The 23,158-nt window shown below is 41.9% G+C and overlaps 1 protein-coding gene across 1 annotated transcript in view; it reads left to right on the forward strand.

Annotated features, from left to right (window-relative positions):
* Positions 1–312: 312 nt before the first annotated feature.
* DSCAML1 (DS cell adhesion molecule like 1) overlaps positions 313–23,158 on the forward strand; it is a 518,862-nt gene continuing 496,016 nt past the window's right edge. Inside the window, 2 exon segments of the mRNA XM_056794329.1 lie at positions 313–474; positions 476–536. Coding sequence (XP_056650307.1) covers positions 313–474; positions 476–536 — 223 coding nt within the window.

The raw sequence follows: 23,158 nt of genomic DNA on the forward strand, positions 1-23,158 counted from the left end.
ACCTCGTATGATGATGGCACACATATAACATGCACGTATGTAGATGATTTGTTCCATTAACCCATGAAAGAGGGACCCCTTCCCTGCATGCTCCCGCCCCCACCCCCAGCTTCAGGTGAAAGGAGAAGGGGGCCAGGCAGGGCTGCACCCGTCTGGGTCCCCACCTTACACTCACCTCCCCCACTCTCTTGCCTCGGGTTGGGGGCCATATGGACTTGGAGCTAGACGCTGTGCTCCCCACACAGGGTGCCGCTGGGGGGTGGGGGGTGGTGGCGGGGGCGGGGAGAGCGGCCGCCTAGCCCAGCCCTGGCGATGACAGGAGCTGGGGAGCGGAGGAGGGAGGAGCCGCGGAGAGCTGGGCTGTGGAGCAGCGAGAGCGGAGCGGGGCGCGGAGTGCGGGCGGCTGGGAGCGCGCTACAGCGGGGGAGAGGCGCTGCTGCACGGCCGGCCATAGGACCACCTCCCCGGGAAAATAGGGGCTCTTTATGGCATGTGGCTGGTAACTTTCCTCCTGCTCCTGGACTCTTTACACAAAGGTGAGACCTGCTTGGGAAGGGAATGGGGGGGTGGGGTGGGGGTGGGGGAGGAGAGCACTATGAGAGAGATGGGCGCACAGCTTGTCCAAGCTGGACTTTAGGGACCGAGGCTCCATCCTATCCCCGGTGGGGCATAGTGGGGGCGGCCCCATTTCTCTTATAAGAAGGGGAGCCAAGAATCGGGACAGGAGGCTGGAGACGAGTCCTATCTCCCTCAGCCTTCTCTCCCTCGGGTTCGCTCTGTTTCCCCGCTAGCTGCCGCTGGTGGGGAGAGGGGGGTGCTGTGGAAGGAGGAGAAGGGAGGAAAGGGAAGAGAAGGAAAAGGAAAGAGAAAAAGAAGAGGAAAGGGAGGGGAAAGGAAATGCATCGCCCCTAGGACTATTCACCTCACGAGTTCTGCCCCGGAACATTGTGATCCCGGTGCCCCCTCCTGCCCCGCCCCCCTCCAGCCCCTTCTCCGGCGCCAGTGGATCGCTTGCCTTTGGGTCCTAGTACATAGCATCTAAGTGGGGATCCTGTACCCACTGGATTACCCCACTCTTTACCTAGCAGCTTCATCCTCCCCTTCCTCTTCCTCCTTTAACATATATCTCTGGTAGCAGTGGGGTGCTATCTGGGCTTGACTCACTGCTCTCCCTTTTCTCTCTGGGGATTCAATCCGGAGAGGAGAGGTCTGCCCAGCTGCAAGTTTGTTCTCTACATTCTGATCTAATCTCTTAACCCCAGAGGTTGCCCACTCCTGGGCATCAGTGGGGCTCTCTTCGTCCCTAGGCGCCTCTGCCGGCCCCAAGGTGAGAGTCGCTATTCCTTCGTTTGTTCTCTTCTGGGCAGGAGGGAGCAGCTCCTCTGGGGGCCGGCAATCCCAGCCCTGGGTGGCAGAGGGACCATCTCCCCCTCCCCCATTGGGGGTTGCTAAGGGTGGAGTCAGAGGTCCGGCATGTCCAGACCTGCAACCCAGGCTCTGTGCACCTGCTCTGGGAGGAAGAAGGGACATAAGGAAGGTGCTCCCCTAGACACCTGGGCATAGAGCGGGGAAGTGAAGGCGTCCCTGAGTACCACTGCCGTCCTTCCACGATGGTAGAAGGAGATTTGGGGAGACCGGACTGCTGAACTCTTACCCTCTTTAATAGGCGCGTGCAGCACACGCACACACACGCAAACACGCGCGCGCACACACACATACACACACAAGCAAACAGCGCGCACGAACACACACACAGCTCCACCTGTCCAACCCGCCGCCTCCAACTTTTCTCCTTCTCTCGCCCTCTGGGGCGCTTTCTCCCCTTTGCTCTGGAAGGCAGAACTGGGGACTTCCCTTAGGGTGGCTGTACCACACACCCAGGGGCTCCTTGAAGCTTCCTGGATAGACCCCAGCCCCACCCGAGCAGTTGCCACCCACTTGAACCCAGGTTTAGGGGACTGGGATACCCCCGGGGAGAGAGAGAAGGGATGATAATCTATTCGTGCGACTGGGGGATGAGGAGGTGGGATCGAATCATTCGCATTTTGCCGGTTTCGGCCCAGCCTGCTGGAGGCTAGGATGCGCTTCCTCGCTTTGCCTGGCGAGGAGGGGGGGCGGTCCAGAGGCCCGGGAGGACACTAAGTTGCGGAGTTTACTTGCAGGTGGATGGGCAAGGGGGGTGGGAGGGTGGGGGTGACAGATGACCTGCAAGGCCTCACTTAGAGCAGCCTTAACCCCATCCCGCCCACAGGCTTAAAGTCTATAACTCCTCTCTCCTTATATCTTACCCTTGGCGGATCAAAAGTCAACGTCCCTTTCTCCTCCTTCCAAACCTCCTCCCACCTCACCCTAGTTTCCCTCCTTTTTCTCTTCCTTTGGCTCCTCTTGCCTCCCTCTTCCTCACTAGCTTGCTCAAGCTCTAGGCTTTAATTACATTAATATTAAAAATACATAAGGTGAGGAGCGGCAGCTCTCTCTCTCTCTCTCTCTCTCTCTCTCTCTCTCTCTCTCTCTCTCTCTCTCTCTCTCTTTCTCTCTCTCTCGTTTTCTCCTTCATCCCTCTCTCTTTTCTACAGCTCTTTCTCCTTTCTACCCCTAATCTCATTTTCCCTTCCTAGTCTCTTGTTTGTCAGGCAAGGAAGCCCCATCATCAGAGGGCTACACTTCCAGCTTTGTCCTCCAGGTCCTTTAGCCCTTTTACTTTGCCCCCTTTTACTCACTTCTGTTGCCCCCCCCCCCCATCCTTGGGACAGGGACAGGAGGAACCTCAACTTAAGGCTAAAGATTCACTTTCCCCCTTCCCTCAAGGAAAATCTGCATTAATAAATGAAGCCTTAGCCATTTGATAGGGAGCAGGGGGAGGAGGGAGAGAAAGCCAGAAGGTACAATACCAAGAGAGGAAGGATTGCCTTTAACTTGAGGATGAAGTTTCTAGGGTGGGCTGTGAGCCAATGGACAGCATGATCCTGGCAGAATGAGGCAAAGGGCCTGGTTGAAGGATTTTACTTTGTGATGGTTTTGGTACCATTGCAGTTTGGAATGAAGCTCCCCCTGGTTTGTGTACCAGTGACGCTCATCATGCATGCCTTTCTTTCTCTTTCTGCCCTTAATTGGGTCTCAGGCGCCATGCTGGATTTGGTGGCTGTTTTACCTTGGGGGTGGGGGGAGGTCCTGGGTAAGAGGAGGTTTGGTGTTTTCTCTCTCTTGCCATTCACAGAAGAGATGTAGAAGAAAATGTAAATGTTTGAGGCTGCTGTTTCAGGAAATGATATTCTCCTGTAATAATTTGTATGTCCATCTGTGAGACTAGAGAGGAGGCAAAGCAAAAGGAGAAAAACAAGATGAGATTAGAGGGGGTAAGCCACTAGGATGGACTAAAGCAGTTATTGAATATGTTTAAAGCCTTTATTACTCTCCTTTTCAAAATATTTTATTTGATAGAAACCAAGCACATGTTGATCTCATTTCCCAGAGCTAAAACTGGGGAGTTATTTTAATAATTGGTTATTGAACATTCAGTGACGTCTTATTATTGCAAAGGCAAACCCAGATTTGGGCATCTGGATGAAGCCTATCTCTGCTTTCAGTGCATTTAGGACGGTTGCTATAGTCATCGTGCCAGCATCTGTGTTGCGTGAATTTGCATTTCTACAGTGTAAAATAACAACCGTCCGCAGCCCTAAAATTCCTGTTTTCTAAAAGCCAAAATAATGCTTTGCATTGATTTTTCATTTTCCCCCAAAGCCATGGGGATTGGGGGCTCGTGTGTGTGTGTGTGTGTGTGTGTGTGTGTGTGTGTGTGTGTGTGTTTCCTTCCTAGAAGACCAAATTAAAAGCCTCTGTCAGGCCATTAAGAAAATCTCCCATGCTCTGTGTGGTGTCTAATTAAAAAGGGGGTGGGGGTGGGAAATGCATTTTTGAAATATCCCAACAGCAAAGCAACTTCTCGAGCTGCTTGAAAGCATAGGGAATTGAGCAGTGGGGGCAGAGCAGAGGGAGAAGACCCGGGGACTTCATTACTGGAACAACACGATGAAAAATGGAATTGCTTTAATGCCCGATAAACCTTTCAGACCCTTCATATTTCTGGGCATCAAAGGCAGCTGCCTTTAATCTATTTCTGCAGCAGGATGGGGAGCCTCAATTAGAAACATAATGCAAGTAAGCAGTTGACCCAAAGACAGAACTGAAGTTGAGTGAGTCCCAGTGGACTGGGGCTACCTGCTTATTTTCTTTACCTTCAGGAAGAAAGAGGCAGTTGGTCAGCAAACAAATGGGGAATTTAGCTGAGCAATGGCTTACTAGACAAACAAGAGAGGAGATCTGAACCAGAGCAAGAAGAATGAGGAACAAACAGGGAGTGTTTAGATTGTAATCCCACCAGGAAAGTGAACTGCCCAAATGCTTTCCAGGATGCTGCTGAGAAGTGGGTAGAGAAAAAAAGAGGTTTAGATTTGACTTCAAGCCTTGTTCTGCCATCTTACTACCTGTTTAACCTTGGGCAAGTCACTTCCCTGATTGGACCTCAGTTTTTTCTTTATAAATTAAGGGGAATAAGAATAAATGATCTTGCTCTAACCTCCTCCAGTTTTAAATCCTATGACAACCTTTTAGCAGCCATTGCCTCTTATTTCTTAATAGGCTGATGACCCTTAGCAAAGGTTCCTTGGAATAGCAGCAATGGCTACAGGCAGTGGATCTTATAGGCACAATCTCTCAGTCCTTGCTGGGTTGGAGATAATGTAAATTCTTGTGCAAGGGGGAGAGGGATAAGAGACAGTCATAGTATAGTGGATAGGATGCTAGACTTGGAGTTAGGAAAAGCTAGATTCAAATTGTGCCTTAGACCCTTACTATTTGTGGGATCCTAGACAAGTCAATCAACCTGAATTTGCCTCAGTTTACTCATTTGTAAAGTATATATGTGTAACCTCTAACCTCTAAGGTTGCTCCCAGCTCTAAATCTATGATCCCAGAATATGTATAAGTGTATTTGGGGATTTCTGTTGAGCAACGTGAGTCTGCAGATAGGATCTTGGCATCTATCTAGGCGTGTTTTCTTGTGGTATGACAGAATTTGTACATGTGGAGCACAGCTTTTCAGTGGCCTAGGTGGGAGACGAGCTCCTTTAACCCAGAGTAGGGTTTGGGCATACAGGAGCCTTAAGGGACTGGGACCAGAACCAGAGCAGACACAGGTTTGTGGATTAATTTGCCTCTATGGATTGCCTTCTTCCTTAACCCAAACGAAGAGCCATACCACATCTGGCTTTCTGGATCAGCCAGATAAAACCTTTCTTTGAGCCTAGAGACTGCTCAATGTTGGCTCTCCTTCCTACTGTGCTAGAGAAAAGGTCTGTTGTCCCAGATCCAGTCTCCCCTCAATTCATTTGGGGTTTCCTTAGGTCAGAGCACCAAATTCCCTGCATGACTGGGTAGCCCCAGTCTCCCTGTGCCTGTACATCCAAAGACCAGACCACAGGGTTGGGGGTGGCGGTCCGTGTGACACACTGCCGAGGAACAGGGGTATCATTCATCCTTTTTACTTGGCAGAAGTCCTCTTGTTGATCACTCTGATGAGGTGCAGGGGGTGGAAGAGAAGGGCTGAGGAGAGAGAAGACAGTGGGGGGATGCACACACCGGTTAATAGGAATCCAGTGCTAACATCAGCCATCTGTCGAGACGTGCAGATTCCCCGGAAATAGAAGGAGCTGATGTTTATCATTATGGTTCATAGATGGGAGAAGCACTTGCTGATAGTGAGGGGAAGCTGATTACTAAGTAGTCAAGGCCTCCAATCTGACCTGCCTCTCTCTGTAGCCCTGGCCTTCTCTCACCAGCTGGCCTTCTGGTGCTTTTATACCGACACAAGTGTCATATGGGTCCTGGGCTCAGCACCTCCCTTCCCCACAGCAGAGTTCTACCTTGTCACTTCCTCACTCCACAACAGCACAACTACTGATACTAATAATAGCTCATATTTATATGCCTATTTTACATATTTTATACCTCTTTACAAAATACTTGCCTTACAACAATCCTGTGAGGTAGAGAGTGTCACTCTGTTTTCAGATGAAGAAACTGAGGCTTTCAGGAGCGAAGCCACTTGTCCAAAGTCACACTGTTCCCTAGTACAATTTTTTTTTGCCAGGATACCTCCTGGGATGAGAATCTAGGAAGGTAAAGGAGAATGACTGTTTCCTGGAGGAAAAAAAATCCTACTGCTATCTAGGATTAGCACTCTTGACCAAGCAGAACAGGGTCAAGCTCAAGAAGATAAACCTTATTGCACAGAAACTTCAGGGGGCCCAGGTAGAAAGCCAAACTTCCTTTGAGCTACCAGCCTTTCTGTGTCATCTCTATGGTACTTATTTTCAAGACTGTTTTAGGAAGTTTGTGCCTCTCTGTTTTGCCACTATTACTGCCCTTAGAGGACATTTTTTTTCCTGAGACCACAACTGGAGATAGTAGGGGAAAGTGGGGAGAGAAGGGCAAAATTCTTAGGAGTATCTCCTTATGACAAATGATAAGCCAACTCTGGTCCCTTCCCTCCAACACCCATCCCCACCCTGCAATCATCTTTTCAGTACTGAACAACATTCACAGTTGCCAAAGTCCTTCCTTATCTCTAACCCACAGTTCTTCTGTTGTAGTTTAAGACCATATCCTCCTTTCTGATTCTACCTACTCCCAAATGTCCAAATATGGGTAGGGCAGGTGTGGGCATTTTCCATCTGCCTCTCTTCTTTCCCAATGATCAGATAATCTCAAAAGAATACTATAGAGTATTTTCTATGAGAGGACTCCAGATTGCCTGGGTCTGTTGCTATCTTTTTCTTCCTGATATGATTCTATACATAGGTTGAAAGATGATAGAAAGATAACTATATTTCAACATAATTGGTTTCCTTTGCAATACTAAATAAAAATATTATTTTGAGAAGGGATTCATAGACTTCAGTAACTTCCAGATGGGTCCACACACACACACACACACACACACACACACACACACACACACACACATGATTATGAATCTCTGCTTTAGATGGGGTTGGCTTTGGGATGGTGCTGGGGGATGAGAGGCAGTATGGCCTACTAGAAAGAGCCCTAGATTTTAAATCAGGAATTTGGGATTTATTTCTGTCTTTGCTATTTACAATGTGGTATGAGAGTAATTTGTTTGACCCCTCTGTTCCTTAGTTTCTTTATCTTTAAAGTGAAATCTTTAAAAATGGGGTTGACCCTGCTTATCCCTGAGGTTCCTTCTACTCCAAATCTATGCCTTTATGTCTAGAGACTCAACTTATTGCCCAGAAAAAGTGGTAGGTGGTATTATTTTATTGAATCTGCCATCCTGCCCTCCACCCCCAACTTGGGAAAAAATTAAATCAATGAGATGTCCAAGAAGACCCAAAGTTGGCAAAATACATTTGATATCAAGGCAGAAGTCAGTGTAAGATTCTGGGGCTCCCTGGGGGTAGTTAATGACATAACTATTTCAGTTCTTTGTTCTCCCCAATGGGTCTGGACCCTTGCTTGTTCAGGATTAGACCTTTTCCATCACTTACTCAGATCTTCAGGTCCTCTTCTGAGCAGCAACATTAAACTCCAGTGTCAAAGTCTCTGCATTTCTAGGACAGATTGGTCTTCCCAAACCTAGGAAAACTGGAAGAAAAGAAGTAAGGATACAAGCATTTAATCTACCTATTAAGTGCCAGGGACTTTGCTCATTGCTTTACAAATATTATCTCCTCTGATCCTTACAGTAATACTGGGAGGTATTTTGCAGGTGAAGAAATGGAGGCAGAAAGATTTTGTCCTAAGGTCACACATTAATAAGTGTCTAAGGACAGACTGAATTCAGGTCTTCCTGGCTAGGCCCAACATTTTATCACTTGCCCCACCTAGCTGCCCTGAAGATGAAGCTATATATAATACTGGTGATCCATTCAGATTTATTTTCAGATTTCAGGGATATGTGACCTCATGGCTATGGCAACTCTATTCCCTGGCACAGAATACAACCTTATCTGTACCTGAAAAGATATTTCATGAGTGGATGTGGTTTAAAAAAAATCATTATTTTCTATTAGCCAGTCCTTGGTGTGTGTCTCTTAGAACTCAGTTTGACTGGTCCTTGTGTGACAAGTCATTTTTCCTTTCCCACTTGGTAGGACCTGGCAGAGATAGCTCTCTACTGATTTAGCCTTTGAGAACCCACGTTCATCTCCTCACAGCAATGTGGTGTATGGGGACCATAATGGAGGGGTTAGTTCATACAGCATCAAATAATATATTTGCATAGTGCTCTGTGGTTTACAAAGCACATATGCATGATCTCATTTGATTTTCCAAGTAATCCTGTGAGATAGGAAAGGCATTGCAGTAAAAAGGGTGATAGGCTGAGACTTGAATTTAAATCTTATCCTTGATCATTCCAGGGACAACATTTCCTCACTAGGTGTTCCCTACACCAGGAAGACCACAAAGAAAGAAATGATTAAATTATAATTATTAAAATCATTATTAAAGAAAAAATTATTCACCTTTATAAAGAACTTTAGGGTTTATAAAATATCTTCTCACAACCACCCTATTAGGCACAATTCTTATCTAAGTGTAATTGTAACTAACCACATATCATAGAAAAAAGGCTAGGTGACACACAGTTAGTAAGTACCATGCCTAAACTTAATCCCAGGTCTTTTAAGGCTAAGAACTGCTATCTATAAATCCAAGTTCTAGCTCTTTCCTAATAGGCAGGTAGGAATTATGGAGGCACCTTGTAAATAATATTAGAGATTTGATTGAAAGGTTTGAATGACTATGAAGCTTCTCTCTCAACATCACAGGCCTTCCTTCCATTTGACCATCATGTTCCCTGGGTACCAAGTGAGAATGGAAGTGGGAGGAGAAATAATTTATTTTTGTAAATTGTCAGAACTTCGATTGACCTCTGTGAGAATTTTGTCCAATCCCTTGATTTGTAGACAAAGAAATTGGGTGAAAGGAAGGAAGGAAGGAAGGAAGGAAGGAAGGAAGGAAGGAAGGAAGAAAGAAAGAAAGAAAGAAAGAAAGAAAGAAAGAAAGAAAGAAAGAAAGAAAGAAAGAAAGAAAGAAAGAAAGAAAGAAAGAAAGAAAGAAAGAAAGAAAGAAAGAAAGAAAGAAAGAAAGAGAGAAAGAGAGAAAGAGAGAAAGAGAGAAAGAGAGAAAGAGAGAAAGAAAGAAAGAAAGAAAGAAAAAAGAAGAAAGAAGAAAGAAGAAAGAAGAAAGAAAGAAAAATTACTTGCCTAAGGTCATGTAGGTAGCAAATATCTGATGTTTGAACCAAAGACTTCTATCTCTGAACAGTGCTTATCCACACAACCTTGCTTAATCTTGGCAGACATTGCTAGAATGGATTCTAGAAATTTCTCTTAATTAGTCAGTAATCTTTAGAAAATATGAAGTTGGTAGATTTTAGGAGTGCTTTGAGGTTAACAATGAAAGGGATTATTTCTCAAATATCTGAGAATTTCACCAATGGCAACAAGATAGATTTGTGGGGTATGTATTAGTCTATGTTCTTCTTTCACCAAAGAAAATTATCAGATACAAAGATGAAAAGACACAAGATCTCTGATTCCCAAATCAGCTTATCTCACTTAAATTATCCTCAGAGGGAACTCCATGTCCTGGGAAACAGAGTATGTCTTCTTCTTGGAGGCAGGGGACTGGAAGATTTTTATTCTACTACTAACACCATTTAGGTATTCTGAGGAAAGTACTTTGTAAATTATAAATCGCTGTAAAAATGTGAACTGTTATAATTATTATCCTGTTCTTCTCATGTTTTTTGATGGGATTAAGATAAATGTGGTCTTACAAGTAACTATCCTGCTATGTATTATTCCTCTATATTCATTGTTCCAAAAACTATTGAATAGGTAGACAAAATAGCTGCTTTTTGTAGCTTATTATCAAATGAGATAATGTATGTAAAGGATTTTGCAGATCTTAAAGAGCTATATAAATATTAGCTATTATTATTGTTATTATTATTGTCATCTCATTCTCATTTCTTTGAATTAGGTTCACAGGTAGATAAAATAATCTCTTTTGTTAGCTGAATAAAATTATTACAATATATGCTTATCCTCTGAAGTATTGCTGAAAGCATTCTTGGTACACTTCCAATAGCAGACAGGGAGACAGAGTTAATAAGTATCCTATCTTGTTTCTACATGGTTTTAATCTCCTCTATTAGGTCTCTATATTTTAAAAGTTTTTCATTCCACATAGCTTGGAGATATGTGTATGAATATATAAGGAAATATCCAATTAAAATCTTGTTCTCAATTTTTATGGCTTGGGGGTCAGCTAGGTAGGTCAGTAGATTGAGAGCCAGGCCCAAAGATGGGAAGTCCTGGGTTCAAATTTGGCCTCAGACACTTCCTAGCTGTGTGACCCTGGACAAGTCACTTAACCCCCATTACCTAGCCCTTATCCCTCTTCTGCCTTGGAACCAACACAGAGTATTGATTCTAAGACAGAAGGTAAGGGTTTAAAAAAATTTTTATTTTTATTTTTATGACAGTGTTAGGAGTGGACAATTGTGGGTAACAGTTTAATCTGGGATGATGGACCAGTTCCAGTATAATTTATTGATTGTGTTCTCCAAGATATGTTAAGGTGTGAATTTATCCATCAGTTTCACAAATGAAAGTGAGCTTCTGATGTATAATCTGACCACTAGGTTTTGTCTAAGACTTCTGTCTTAGAATCAACACTAAGTATAGATTTTAAGGCAGGAGAGTGTCAAGGACCAGGCAATTGGGTTAAGTGACTTGCCCAGGATCCCACAGCTAGAAAGTGACTGAGGTAAAATTTGAACCCAGGACCTTCTGTCTCCAGACCTGGATGTCTCTCTCCTGAGCCACCTAGCTGCCCTTAGGCTATGTTTTGCTAGACATTTGGTAGGTGCTAAAGTTTTACAGCCTTCAGTGATACCTTGTACTGTTTCTACCATTTACTTGAATCATTTCTACAGTGCTCACTTAGATAGGCTCCTTAAAGATAATCTTTCTGTAATTTCTGTTGGCAATGACTTGTCCTGAATAAACTTCAGTTCCACAATCAAATCCACATGATCCAAGCCATTAGTTCTGATGCTTCTTTTTCTTTTTCTTCTGCTTCCTTCTCCCCCCTTCTATCTTAGTATAAATTCTTTTTTGTTTATTTTTTTTTGGAAAATTTTATTTTTTATTTTATTTAATTAGTTAACTTAGTATAAATTCTAAGACAGTAAGGTTTAGGCAATTGGAGTTAAGTGATTTGTCCAGGATCATACAGCCAGGAAGTGTCTGCAGCTAGATTTAAGTCCTCTCAGATCAAGTCCTCACACTGTGTTACCAAGATGCCTCTCATGCTTCTTTATCAACAAAGTGTTGACTGAGTTCATTTGTATGTTGCTTCATTTCATTTTTGAACCATATTCATTTCATAGACTCCATCTAGAGGAAAACCACTTCAAGTGATATTACAGAAATTCAGTGGTGTCTATCTATTATAAAACTTTCTATTTATCATTATTTATTATTGTCATCACTAGAAATGCACAGGTTAGATGACCACTTATCAAGAAAGTAGTAAAGGGGATACCTATTCAAATATGGATTGGACAATCATTTCTTGGGTCCCTTTCATCTCTGACATCATGTGATTCAGTGATCAGAGGATCTTTCATGAATCCTTAGGATTCTTTGGTCACTCCTCTTCCTTGAGAAGACAGATCTGTCTTTTGAGACAGTTCTAATAACAGTAGAACACCCTGGATCGTCACCTGCCCCAGGTCACCTTTGGGATCTCTGTACACAACTCATTGAGAGAGCCTATTTTCTGCAGGATTTATCCTTAAAGCTGTTCTGTGGGAGTAGCACTTGACATAAAGGGTAAAATATTTGCATTGTCAGAGATGGTTGATGTGCTCCCCCGTGGGGTGTGGGTACAGCCGACAAGCCTTATTTAACAGCTGTTTGCCTGGCTGCTTTAGAGAGCTGGCTTTTGCCTTGGGTACCACCCATTGCCTCTCAGCTGCTTATCTCCTCATCCCTCCATGCTCACCCAGCCTCCACAAGATGTCATTTACTCCGACAGCCTCCAAGGTCACCACCTTCATTAAGAACAAAGTTATTCAAATATTCCCCAAGTAGTCGTACTCAAATAAAACTGATCTTCAAGGGAAGATGTGTGTGTGTGTGTGTGTGTGTGTGTGTGTGTGTGTAAAATTTATACCAAAACCTATTTGGCTTTATAAATTTATATGAAGAATGAGATCTAATTACTATAATTTCAGAAAACTTCCTAAGTCCTCAGAGTGACCCTAAGGCTTTGTCTTATTCTCTTCCCTTTCCTTCCTGTACAGAAAAGTCAGTGGCAATGTGGAGAAACAAATGTGGGTTCTAGTCTGAACATCTCTTAGCTGTGCGACCTTGAGTAAATCACTTTTTTACGTCTTCATGTTCCTCCTTTGTAAAATAAGGGGGTTGGAATGTTGGACAGTAGTGGTCCAGGTGAGGTTCTTTCCAATGCTCAAAGCCTGTGTCTGAATCTGGATCTTCATTTAAAAGGCCTTGGCAAAATGAGAGTTGTTTCTCTGATAGAGTCTGTTACTCCTTCCATTCTGGTGCTAAAAAGTCCTTGTGGCTCAGAAGGGTTAGGATACTTGATGACTGGCTCTGGAAAAAGTTAATGCTAAATCCACAAAAAGCAACCACAACAAACGAGGCAGTATTGTTTGTTTCTGGTGAAGCTGGCATTCATAAAATACTTTTCTGAGCAGGTCAGGTATGTCTGGGTCTCTGGGCAGTGTTCTGGTTCTCAGGCCATTGCTATTCCTTCTTGTCTGTTAGAAAAGTGGGAACAGTATAGGTTCCTCCTCAGGCCACCAGATGAATGCTTGTTTCATTCATTCATTCATTCATTCATTCATTCATTCATTCATTCATTCACTAACTCACCAAGCATTTATTAAGTTTCTAGTTGGATATGGAGAAATTGCCATTCATTTCTTCCACTTAATGAGAGTACTGTCCAATAGATTGTGTTAGACACCAGGGAATGGATAAAGATAATTAGGACATAGCAGAGTCTACAATGTAGTAGTGGTAGTGCAAGGGTATGGGGGTGTGTGTGATATGACCCAAAGGGAAGGAAAACTACAAAGCAACTATAATGTAGAAGAGAATATAATAAAGAACATGTGCTAGACCCAAAGTTCTCTGTGAGATCTAAGGAAGAAAAAACATGGGACTGGAGAAATCAGAAAACTTCATGGGGAGATATCACGTAATTTTGAAATATGAATAAGATTTAAATAAAAAATTCAAGGTTAAGAATGAGGGTCTTCTAGTCATAAGGAACAGTGGGAAAACACTGGATATGTATGAGAGACTAGGGGCAATCTGGTTTGGTTGGAATGTGCCATGTGTAGAAGGGAGAAGTTTGAAGTAGGTCTAGAGAGATAGGAGGAAGTTGAATTATAAAGAGTTTGAATCACCAAATTAAATAGTTTGGACTTGATTCCATAAACAGCAGGAGTCATTGAAGAGTTTTGATCAGAAAAGTGACAGGGACACAGACATCTGGACTCTGGAAAGACTGGTTTGGTAACAGTGTATAGAAAAAAACCTTTTTATTTTTTACTTTTAATTTAAAACACAATGACACAATTTTTAATAATTGTTTTCTGCCATTTCACAATCCATGCCCTCCTCCTCCTCTCCATCCACCCCTCCTCCCCTAGACGACAGGTAATATGAAATAGATTGTACGTGTGCCATCATACAATACATGTTTCTATGTTCATCATGTTGTGAGAGAAGACATGTTGCTTACACTACAGAAAAATTCTTGGAGGAAATAGAGTGAAGAGTGGTATATTTCAATGTGCTTTCAGACTCCACCAGTTCCTTCTATGGTTGTGGATAACCTTTTTCATCATGAGTTTTTGGGGTTGTCTTGAATCCTTGCTTTGTCGATAACAGTTGAGTCATTCACAGTTGATTATTGTACTTTATTGCTGTTACTGTGTACAACATTCTCCTGGTTCTGCTCTCTTCACCTTGCATCACTTCATATAAGTCTTTCTCAGTATTTTTGTGATCATCTTGTTTATCATTTTATGGCACAATAGGAGAGAGACTCCTTATGAGGCTGTGGCAAATGTCCAGGCAGGGGATATTGACTTCTCTACTTTCCCCCTTTCCCAAAATCTCTGAGTGTTTCCAGAGGTTTGAAGACACTGAAGTTATAGGTTGAAAAAAAAATATCTAAGCCAGGAGCTAAGAACCTTGGTGAGCTAAGGCTAGGTCTGGCTTCTGTGACTGGCTTGGTGTTTGATCTTGATTCAGTCCCTGACCTTATGTGAGCCTTAGTTTCTTCCAATGTAAAATCAGAATGATAATCCTTCCTTTTCTCTCAGGAGTAGAATGTGAAGACATGGAAGCTCTGTTGTGAAGAGATGCAGTGGAAATAAATAGGAAATGAAAGAACTTTGCAAAGAGATACCCCTAATTCACCAGTCTTTCAATTGTTTTACAAGGGGATTTGAGAGAGGGAATGAGTGGCTATTTGCAAGGCAATGTGATTCATTCATTCATTGGGCAGCTGGGTGGTCTAGTGGGCAGAGTGCTAGGTTTGTGTTCAAATTCAGCCTCTGACACTTATTAGCTGTATAACTTTGGACAAGTCACTTAATCTCCATTTGCCTCATTTTCTTCATCTTTAAAATGGGGATAATAATAGCACCTACTTCCCAGGATTGTTGTGGGAATCAAGTGAGAAAATAATTGTAAAGCATTTAGCATAGTGCCTGGCATGTAGAAGATACTATATTAATGTTAACTATTATTATTACTGTTATTACAACCATTAAATTCATTCATACATGCATTAATTCATTCTTTATTTTTTTAAACCCTTATCTTCTGTCTTGGAATCAATACTGTGTATTGGTTCCAAGGTAGAAGAGTGGTAAGGGCTAGGCAATGGGGGTCAAGTGACTTGCCCAGGGTCACATAGCTGGGAAGTGTTTGAGGGCACATTTGAACCTAGAATCTCCTGTCTCTAGGACTGACTCTCAATCCACTGAGCTACCCAGCTGCCCCCTTGTTAATTCATTCTTAAAGTCTTGTCAGCTGCACTCCTTGTAATGCCCTTCCCTGCCCCTGAATTCTTTAAAAAAAAAAACAACATTATTTTATTTGGTCATTTTCAAACATTATTCCTTGGAAACAAAGATCATTTTCTCCTCCCCACCCCCATCCCATAGCTGATGTGCGATTCCACTGGGTATCACATGTGTTCTTGATTCGAACCCATTTCCATGTTGTTGGTATTTGCATTAGGGTGTTCATTTAGAGTCTCTCCTCAATCATGTCCCCTCCACCCCTGTAGTCAATCAGTTGCTTTTCTTCCGTGTTTTTACTCCCATAATTTGTCCTCTGCTTGTGGATAGCCTGCCTCTGAATTCTTATCACATTTTATCCCTCTCTATGAATTCTGTGTTATATGTATCATAATTATTTATATATGATCTTATCTCCTCCAACAGACTATATGCTCCATGAGGGCAAAGAAAGTATCTTTTTTTTGCATCTCCCCCAGAGGAAGTTAATACATTTATTTTATGTGAGTGAATTAAATGAAACTTGAGAAAGAAATAATGTGGAATTATGACAGTCCTGATTGCTGCCTGAATTGACATCATCGTATGATAAATGACATTACTTTAGGATTCCAACTAGGATTATAAGGACCCTATAGTTCCCCCCCCTCTCGTTCTACCTCTTCCTAAAAGTTGAGTCATAGTCCCCCCCCCCCCCCCCAGCCCTTTCTCTGTTGTCAGTATCGTTGGCTCAAACACATCACCCTGGCTGGAAAGTGCAGTGAATAAGACAAGTAAATATCACTAAGGGATGAGAACACAGTGAGCAGCCGTTCTTCCTTGTGGGGGTGGTGAGATGTTAATATTTCAGGCCCCTCAAGTTGCCATTTTTAGTGATTTAAGAGGATGATCCTGGGGTGATTCAATGTACTCTTCAGAAGTGGCCAAGACAAGGCATCTTTGGAGGTAGCAATCAGTCCCCGAATAGGGAGAGAATGGATGGGGAGGAAGGGAACATTTTGTCAGATTTTCCAGACGCAAGCATCCTGCATGTTTTGCTCTTCTGAATCCTCTTCTAGGTGCTGAGACATGGGAGGGTGAATGAATGGTCGGAGGTTGTAGACAGATTTCAGGGGGCGATGACCCTGGGAGCAGCAGCCCAGATGCCTGGAGTGATTTTTGGTTTAAAAATATTGCTGTGCTATTTCTACATTTTTAATCTCTCAGCGATTTGAAGGCTGTTTTTAAGAAACACAGCATTTGGTTGATGCTCAGTGTTAAATGGTGAAAGATTAAATGGCTTTAACTCTGTGCGTCTGTCACATAACAACCAATCCCATAACTTCCATTTTCTATTAAAAATCCATTTCCCCCTTTGACCAGAAGCAGCTTTACTGGTAATCTGAATGTCTCTCTCTTTATTTATGAGGTATTTTTCCACTCCTTTCCTTTCTCTCTTTAAATATGCCTGTTTCTGACTGCATAGGAGATGGAGAGCTGATGGGGAAAGACTGGGATTTAAGGGGATAGTTGCAGTTTTCCGACCTTGGGATTTGATCTATGAAATAGGGCTTCTTTCCAAGGAAAAATGGAGGAGAAACCTGTTCTGTTCAGTGGTAACTGGAATTTCAATGGCACCAGAATTTGAGTATTCCTACATGGTGTCAAGAATATCCAGACAAAGGTCAGTCCTCCACACAGCTGCCAAAATAATCTCCCCAAAGTCCACTTCTCCTCTACTCAAGAAACTTTAATGGCTGCTGGTCACCTCTAAGATAAAATGCAAATTCCACAATTGGGCCAAGTAAAAGCTTCTCAGGGCTGGGTCACTGCATATTACCCAGCTTCACAAACTCTATTTCTGCCTGATGTTGTAAACCAGATTTGCCTTCCTCCACATCCTCAAATAGTCTGTTCCCCATGTTTGGAATATAATTCTTCCTCTGTTGTTAATGAGTCATTTCAGTTGTGCCCAACCCTTGGTGATCCCATTTGAGGTTTCCATGGCAGAGATAATAGAGTAGTTTGCCATTTCCTTCTTTAGCTCATTTTACAGATGAAGAAACTGAGGCAAACACTTAACTCGGGGTGAAGTTACATGCCTACTGGCATGCAGCTAATAAGTGTATGAGGCCGGATTTGAACTCATGAAGAGCAAATCTTTCTGATTCTAAACCCGGTGCTCTATCTGTTGCATCGCTTAAATGCCCTCTTTACCTCCTAGTTTTCTTTAGGGCTGTCCTCAAGTGCCACCTCCCCCATGAGGTCTATTATGACCTTCCCAACTGTTAGCACTATCATTCTGAATTAGTTTGTATTTTAATTTACATATATTTTGCATTTATGTATTAATGTAAGTTTCTTAAGGAAGTTGGCCCCTTGGAAAGAGCACAGTTTGGCTGTTTGCATTGCCAACAACTAGCATGATATTTGCCCAGAATAGGTGTTCAATAAATGCTTGTTGAATGAATGAAGAGCGGGAATGACTGTTACACGTGCTCCTGGGAAGGGAATATGGTGAAGGGAGCACTGAATTTGGAGTCAGAAAACTCTGACACTCAGCTAGCTCTGTTTCTGATTGCATTCTCAACTGCGAGCAAGTTACTGACACCTCTATTAGCATCAGTTTCTATACCTGTAAAAGGAAAGAGTTGTTCTAGATTAGAGATCCTTTCAGGGGGTCAGAAAGGTCAAAACTATTTTCATAATCGTACTAAGATGTTAAAATGTGCCTTCCTCTCCAACTATATATCTTTGTGAGGTTCAAATTTTCTTCACACACTTCAACCAAAAAAACATATCCCAGCACCTTGATGTAAAAGTCGGTAAGAGAATTTAACTACCTTCTATTAAATCAATATTAAATAGATTTCCAAAATTAGATGAAACAGTGACATTCTCCTCACTAAATTTTTTCAAGGAAAATAGAGCCATTTTCCACAAAATATGTTATGTTAACATAGCATGGGTTTGTTATTATTATTTTAAAACAAATTGATAACTATTTAAAATGTATTTGTTTTCATTTCTAATGTGGTAAATATCAATAGCTATAATCCATATGCACAAGAGCTCTTTGGGTTCTCAATTATTATTATTTTTTTAAACTCTTACCTTCCATCTTGGAATAAATACTATGTATTGGTTCCAAGGCAGAAGAGCAGTAAGGGCTAGGCAATGGGGGTTAAGTGATTTGCCCAGGATCACACAGCTGGGAAGTGTCTGAGACCAGATTTGAATCTCCTGTATCTAGGCCTGGCTCTCAGTTCACTGAGTCACCCAGCTGCCCCCCTCAATTATTAAAAAAAAAAAAAAAACCAAACCTCTCACCTTCTGTCTTCTAAGGCAGAAGAGACACAAGGGCTAGGCAGTTAGGGTTAAGTGGTTTGCCCAGAGTCCCATAGCTAGGAAGTATTTGAAGTCAAATTTGAATCCAAGACCTTCCATTTCCAGGCTGATGCTCTATCCACTTAGCTACCTACGTGCCCCTCTCTAATCATTTTTAAGAGTGTAAAAGGATTCTTGGGCCCAAAAAATTCCCTTTTAGAACCACTGGTCTAGAGCATCCTTAAGATCCCTTCTACTTTTAGTTACAGTGAACCTATGAATCCTATAGCCCTTCCAGTCTATATTGCTGAATTATATCCAGTTTGTCGTCTGACCCTGTGGTGTTTCATTGGCCTTTAGCCCAGTCTGTCTTTGGGCACCTGGGTTTGTGTCTTGTCTCCCCACCTAGATCACTATCTTCTGGTTTGCCTCAGTGGTCTCACAATGAGGGACACTTCATGGCTACTTCACAATTTTTTTTTAAACCCTTACCTTCTGTCTTGGAATCCATACTAAATATCAGTTCCAAGGTAGAAAGAGCTCTAAGGGCAGGTAACTAGTAATAAGTCACACAGCTAGGAAGTATCTCAGGCCAGATTTGAACTCAGGACCTCCTGTCCCTAAGCCTGGCTCTTTGTCCACTGAACCACCTCGCTGCCTTCACTTCAGAATTTTTTGCTGGTTGAATGTATGAATGAACAAATGATTTTTAGGGGCCACCATATCTAAGAGGAAATTATGAGCATGTTTACATTGAGGAGACACATCTTATTTAAGACATGTATTGCCAGTGAGATGTGGAGAGAAAAAGCAATGAATGGATTATTGAATAGGTATAACCAGGTTGAGCTATTAGCAAACAGGAATTAGATGGTGCAGATTTTGCCTACTCACAAGCCAACAGCACCTGCTCCTACAGCAAGGCTAGCTACGAGAACCCTCCCTTCAACTCTGTTCCTTTCAGTATGTCTTACCAGTCAGTCAGAATGTCAATCGAGCATTTATTCAGAGCTTATTCAGTGTTCTAGGCACTCTTCTGAATGCAGAGGGTACAGATAAAAGTAAAAGATGGTGTCTGCTCTCACGGTCTAATGAAGGAGACAACATGCAAACAACCATGTACAAAAGCCATATACAGGATAAACTGGAAATAATTGATAGAGGCATGTCCTAGCCTTACAGGGAATTGGGGAAAGGCTTCCTATAGAAGGTAGGAATTTAGCTGGAATTTGAAAGCAGCCAAGGAAGTCAGGAAGCAGAGATGAGGAGAGAGAGAAGAATTCTAGACCTGGTGGACAGCCAGTGAAAGTGCCTCAAGTTAAGAAATGGAGCATCTAGTATCAGGAACATTGTCCCAGGATCACTGACTATGGAAGGACTGGGTATAAAGAGTAAGGCTAGACCTCTGACCCCCATTCTATAAGCAAGGAGACCAAGGACCAAATGACGGAGGTCCCACCAGCTCTGGACCAGGGCCAGTAAAATAACTTTTAGCTTCTAAGCCATTGTTCAGCTTCCTGAACTTATACCCTCTAATGGATGCCAACCTGCTAACTAAGGGATGCAAGATCTCCAACCATTGCCACCCTCTACACCACCTCTTTCCAAACTGCAAAGCAGTAGGACACAATGGAAATAATATTGTCCTGAGAGTAAGAGCACTTTGAGTCCAGTACTGCTTCTTCCATGAAGGATGAAACCTTAATCAAGCTAATTCACCTCTCTGGGCCTCAGTTTCCTCATGTGTAAGATAAGAGGCTTATACTGGAAGACCGCTAAGTCTCTAATGATTGGTCCTATGACCTCTATGCTTCATTCTGATGCTGCCGTTTTGGGATTCAATGAAAAATACAAAATATTTATATCAGACCTTTGAGTAACTGGGAAAATTCACCAATGACCCCAATCTGGAGTCACATGACCTGGTCTTCCAGATGCTATCTCTATCTTGTGCTTATTCCCTAATAATAAGGAATTATTATTGCCTTGAGCTCAGCGGGACCCTCAGTGCCTCAGTTTTCCTCTTCCTTGGATTGTTTGCTTCTCTCTTCTGTCAGGTGGGGTGAGGCAAAATTAATGTTTTGTTAAGGACTCCTGGATTCGGGGGCTGACAGGTGCCTTGTGATTGTGAAATATGAACAGGATATAAGTGCAAAATGCTATTGTTTTACACCTGAGGGTGATGTTTCATAATGGCAATGTGCTGTCAGGACAGTAAGCAAAAATGAATGGTTTGTCTAATCCTCCCTAACTCCCCCAGACTCAGAAGACAGCAATTCACATCCCAGGGTTAGAGAAATATGAAGCTACTCTTCTTCTGCTATAAATTTGCAGTTTCATCAGCCTTGACAGGTGGTTGGACAATCCCAGTCAATTCATCAATTAAATCTACCAATTTGTAGTTGCTGAGAACCTTGTGTCCTTGGCTTCGGAGGAATCCGAGGCCCCAGAAGCTCAGAGAAGGCAGCTCTGTCATTGTGGTTGATGTTTCTGCTTGGAGCTGAGGGAGACATGGGGAATGGAATTTGTCTGGGGAGGCTGAATACAGAGAGAAATGAATTTCCAATTATAGGAGAAAGGGTAGGACTGAAATGGGGTGGGAGGGTTTACCTTAGCCCCATGGATCTGACTTCACTCCTCCCACTGACTTGCAAATTGTCTTGGGGCTTAGAATCACAAAAATGTCAAGGTAGACATTTAGAAGGTATACAGGAACCTTAGAGATCATAGAATCTGACTTGTTCCTTCTCCTTTTTTACAGATGAGGAAACTGTATTCAAGAAAAAAAGAAGTGTTAGTCAAGCAGCTTATTAGTCAATAATCAAGTTATCAGTCAATAAACATTTATTAGATACCTTCTATGTGTCAGGCACTGTGCTAGTTACCAAGTGTACATAGACAAAAAAGTGATTCATTACCATTCTGAAGTAGTTTACAGTCTCCTGGAAGAGGAAAGAAAGAAAGAAAGAAAGAAAGAAAGAAAGAAAGAAAGAAAGAAGAAGAGAAAGAAAGAAAGAAAGAGAAAGAAAGAAAGAAAGAAAGAAAGAAAGAAAGAAAGAAAGAAAGAAAGAAAGAAAGAGAGAAGAAAGAGAGAAAGGAAGAAGAGAGAAAGAGAGAGAAGAAGAGAGAAAGAATGAGAAAGAGTAAAGAATGAGAAGAGAGAAGAGAAGAAAGAAAGAAAGAAGGAAAGAAAGAAAGAAAGAAAGAAGAAAGAAAGAAAGAAAAGAAAGAAAGAAAGAAAGAAGGAAGGAAGGAAGGAAGGAAGGAAGGAAGGAAGGAAGGAAGGAAGAAGAAAGAAAGAAAGAAAGAAAGAAAGAAAGAAAGAAAGAAAGAAAGAAGAAAGGAAAGAAAGAAAGAAAGAAAAGAAAGAAAGAAAGAAAGAAAGAAAGAAGAAAGAAAGAAAAGAAAGAAAGAAAGGAAGAAGAAAGGAAGGAAGGGAAGGAAGAAAGGAAGGAAGAAAGAAAGAAAGAAAGAAAGAAAGAAAGGAAGGAAGAAAGGAAGGAAGAAAAGAAAGAAAGAAAGAAAGAAAGAAAGAAAGAAAGAAGAAAGAAAGAAAGAAAGAAAGAAAGAAAGAAAGAAAGAAAGAAAGAAAGAAAGAAAAGAAAGAAAGAAAGAAAAGAAGGAAAGAAAAGAAAGAAAGGAAGGAAGGAAGAAAGGAAGGAAGAAAGAAAGAAAGAAAGAAAGGAAGGAAGGAAGGAAGGAAGAAAGAAAGAAAGAAAGAAAGAAAGAAAGAAAGAAAGAAAGAAAGAAAGAAAGAAAGAAAGAAAGAAAGAAAGAAAGAAAGAAAGAAAGGAAGGAAGAAAGGAAGAAAGAAAGGAAGAAAGAAAGAAGGATGGATGGATGATGGATGGATGGATGGATAGATGGAAAGATATATAGATAGATATATAGACAGAAAGACAGACAGATAGATAGATTAGATGGATAGATGGATGGATGGATGATGGATGGATAGAGAGATGGATGGACAGAGGGATGGATAGATAGACAGATAGATTAGATGGATGGATGGATAGATAGATAGATAGATAGATAGATAGATAGATAGATAGATAGATAGATAGATAGATAGATAGATAGATAGATAGATAGACAGATAGCAGAATAATTCTAGGGATAATAAAATAGAGATTTCATTGGTTTAGAGAATTTCCAGGAAAGAAACAATTCTTCCAGTGTAAGGCAACACCTTTGCTGCTTTGAATCCTAAGGAGATGATTAGAGCTGAGGTCGATGAACCATGGCCTATGGACCAAATCCAACCAACTGCTTGTTTTTGTACAGCTCATGAGCTAAGAGGTTTTTACATTCTTTAAATATATAAAAAACGTACAAGAACAGGTGATTAAATGATATGGACTAGAACTCAGGTCTTCCTGACTTTGGGATCAGCTTTCTCCTCACTATGCCGTACTGCCTCATAATAATGGTATACAGGATAAATACAGATAAGCACAAGGGTTTGTTTTTTTTTAAACTAGCAACTTTGTTTCAAAGAATTACAAACTAAATTACAAATATTTTAACAGGGATTGTTAACATTTTGGGGATAGGGAGTGAGGGAAGACACACAAGACCATAGGAAGACAAAACTACTATTTTTTTTAAAGATTTCCTTTACAAACCCCCCAGAGGTGCCTATGGCAGCAAGATTTCTCCTGATTAAAAAAAAAAAAAGGTGGG

This window comes from Monodelphis domestica, chromosome 4 (genome assembly GCF_027887165.1).
Source record: "Monodelphis domestica isolate mMonDom1 chromosome 4, mMonDom1.pri, whole genome shotgun sequence".
Classification (NCBI taxonomy): domain Eukaryota; kingdom Metazoa; phylum Chordata; class Mammalia; order Didelphimorphia; family Didelphidae; genus Monodelphis; species Monodelphis domestica.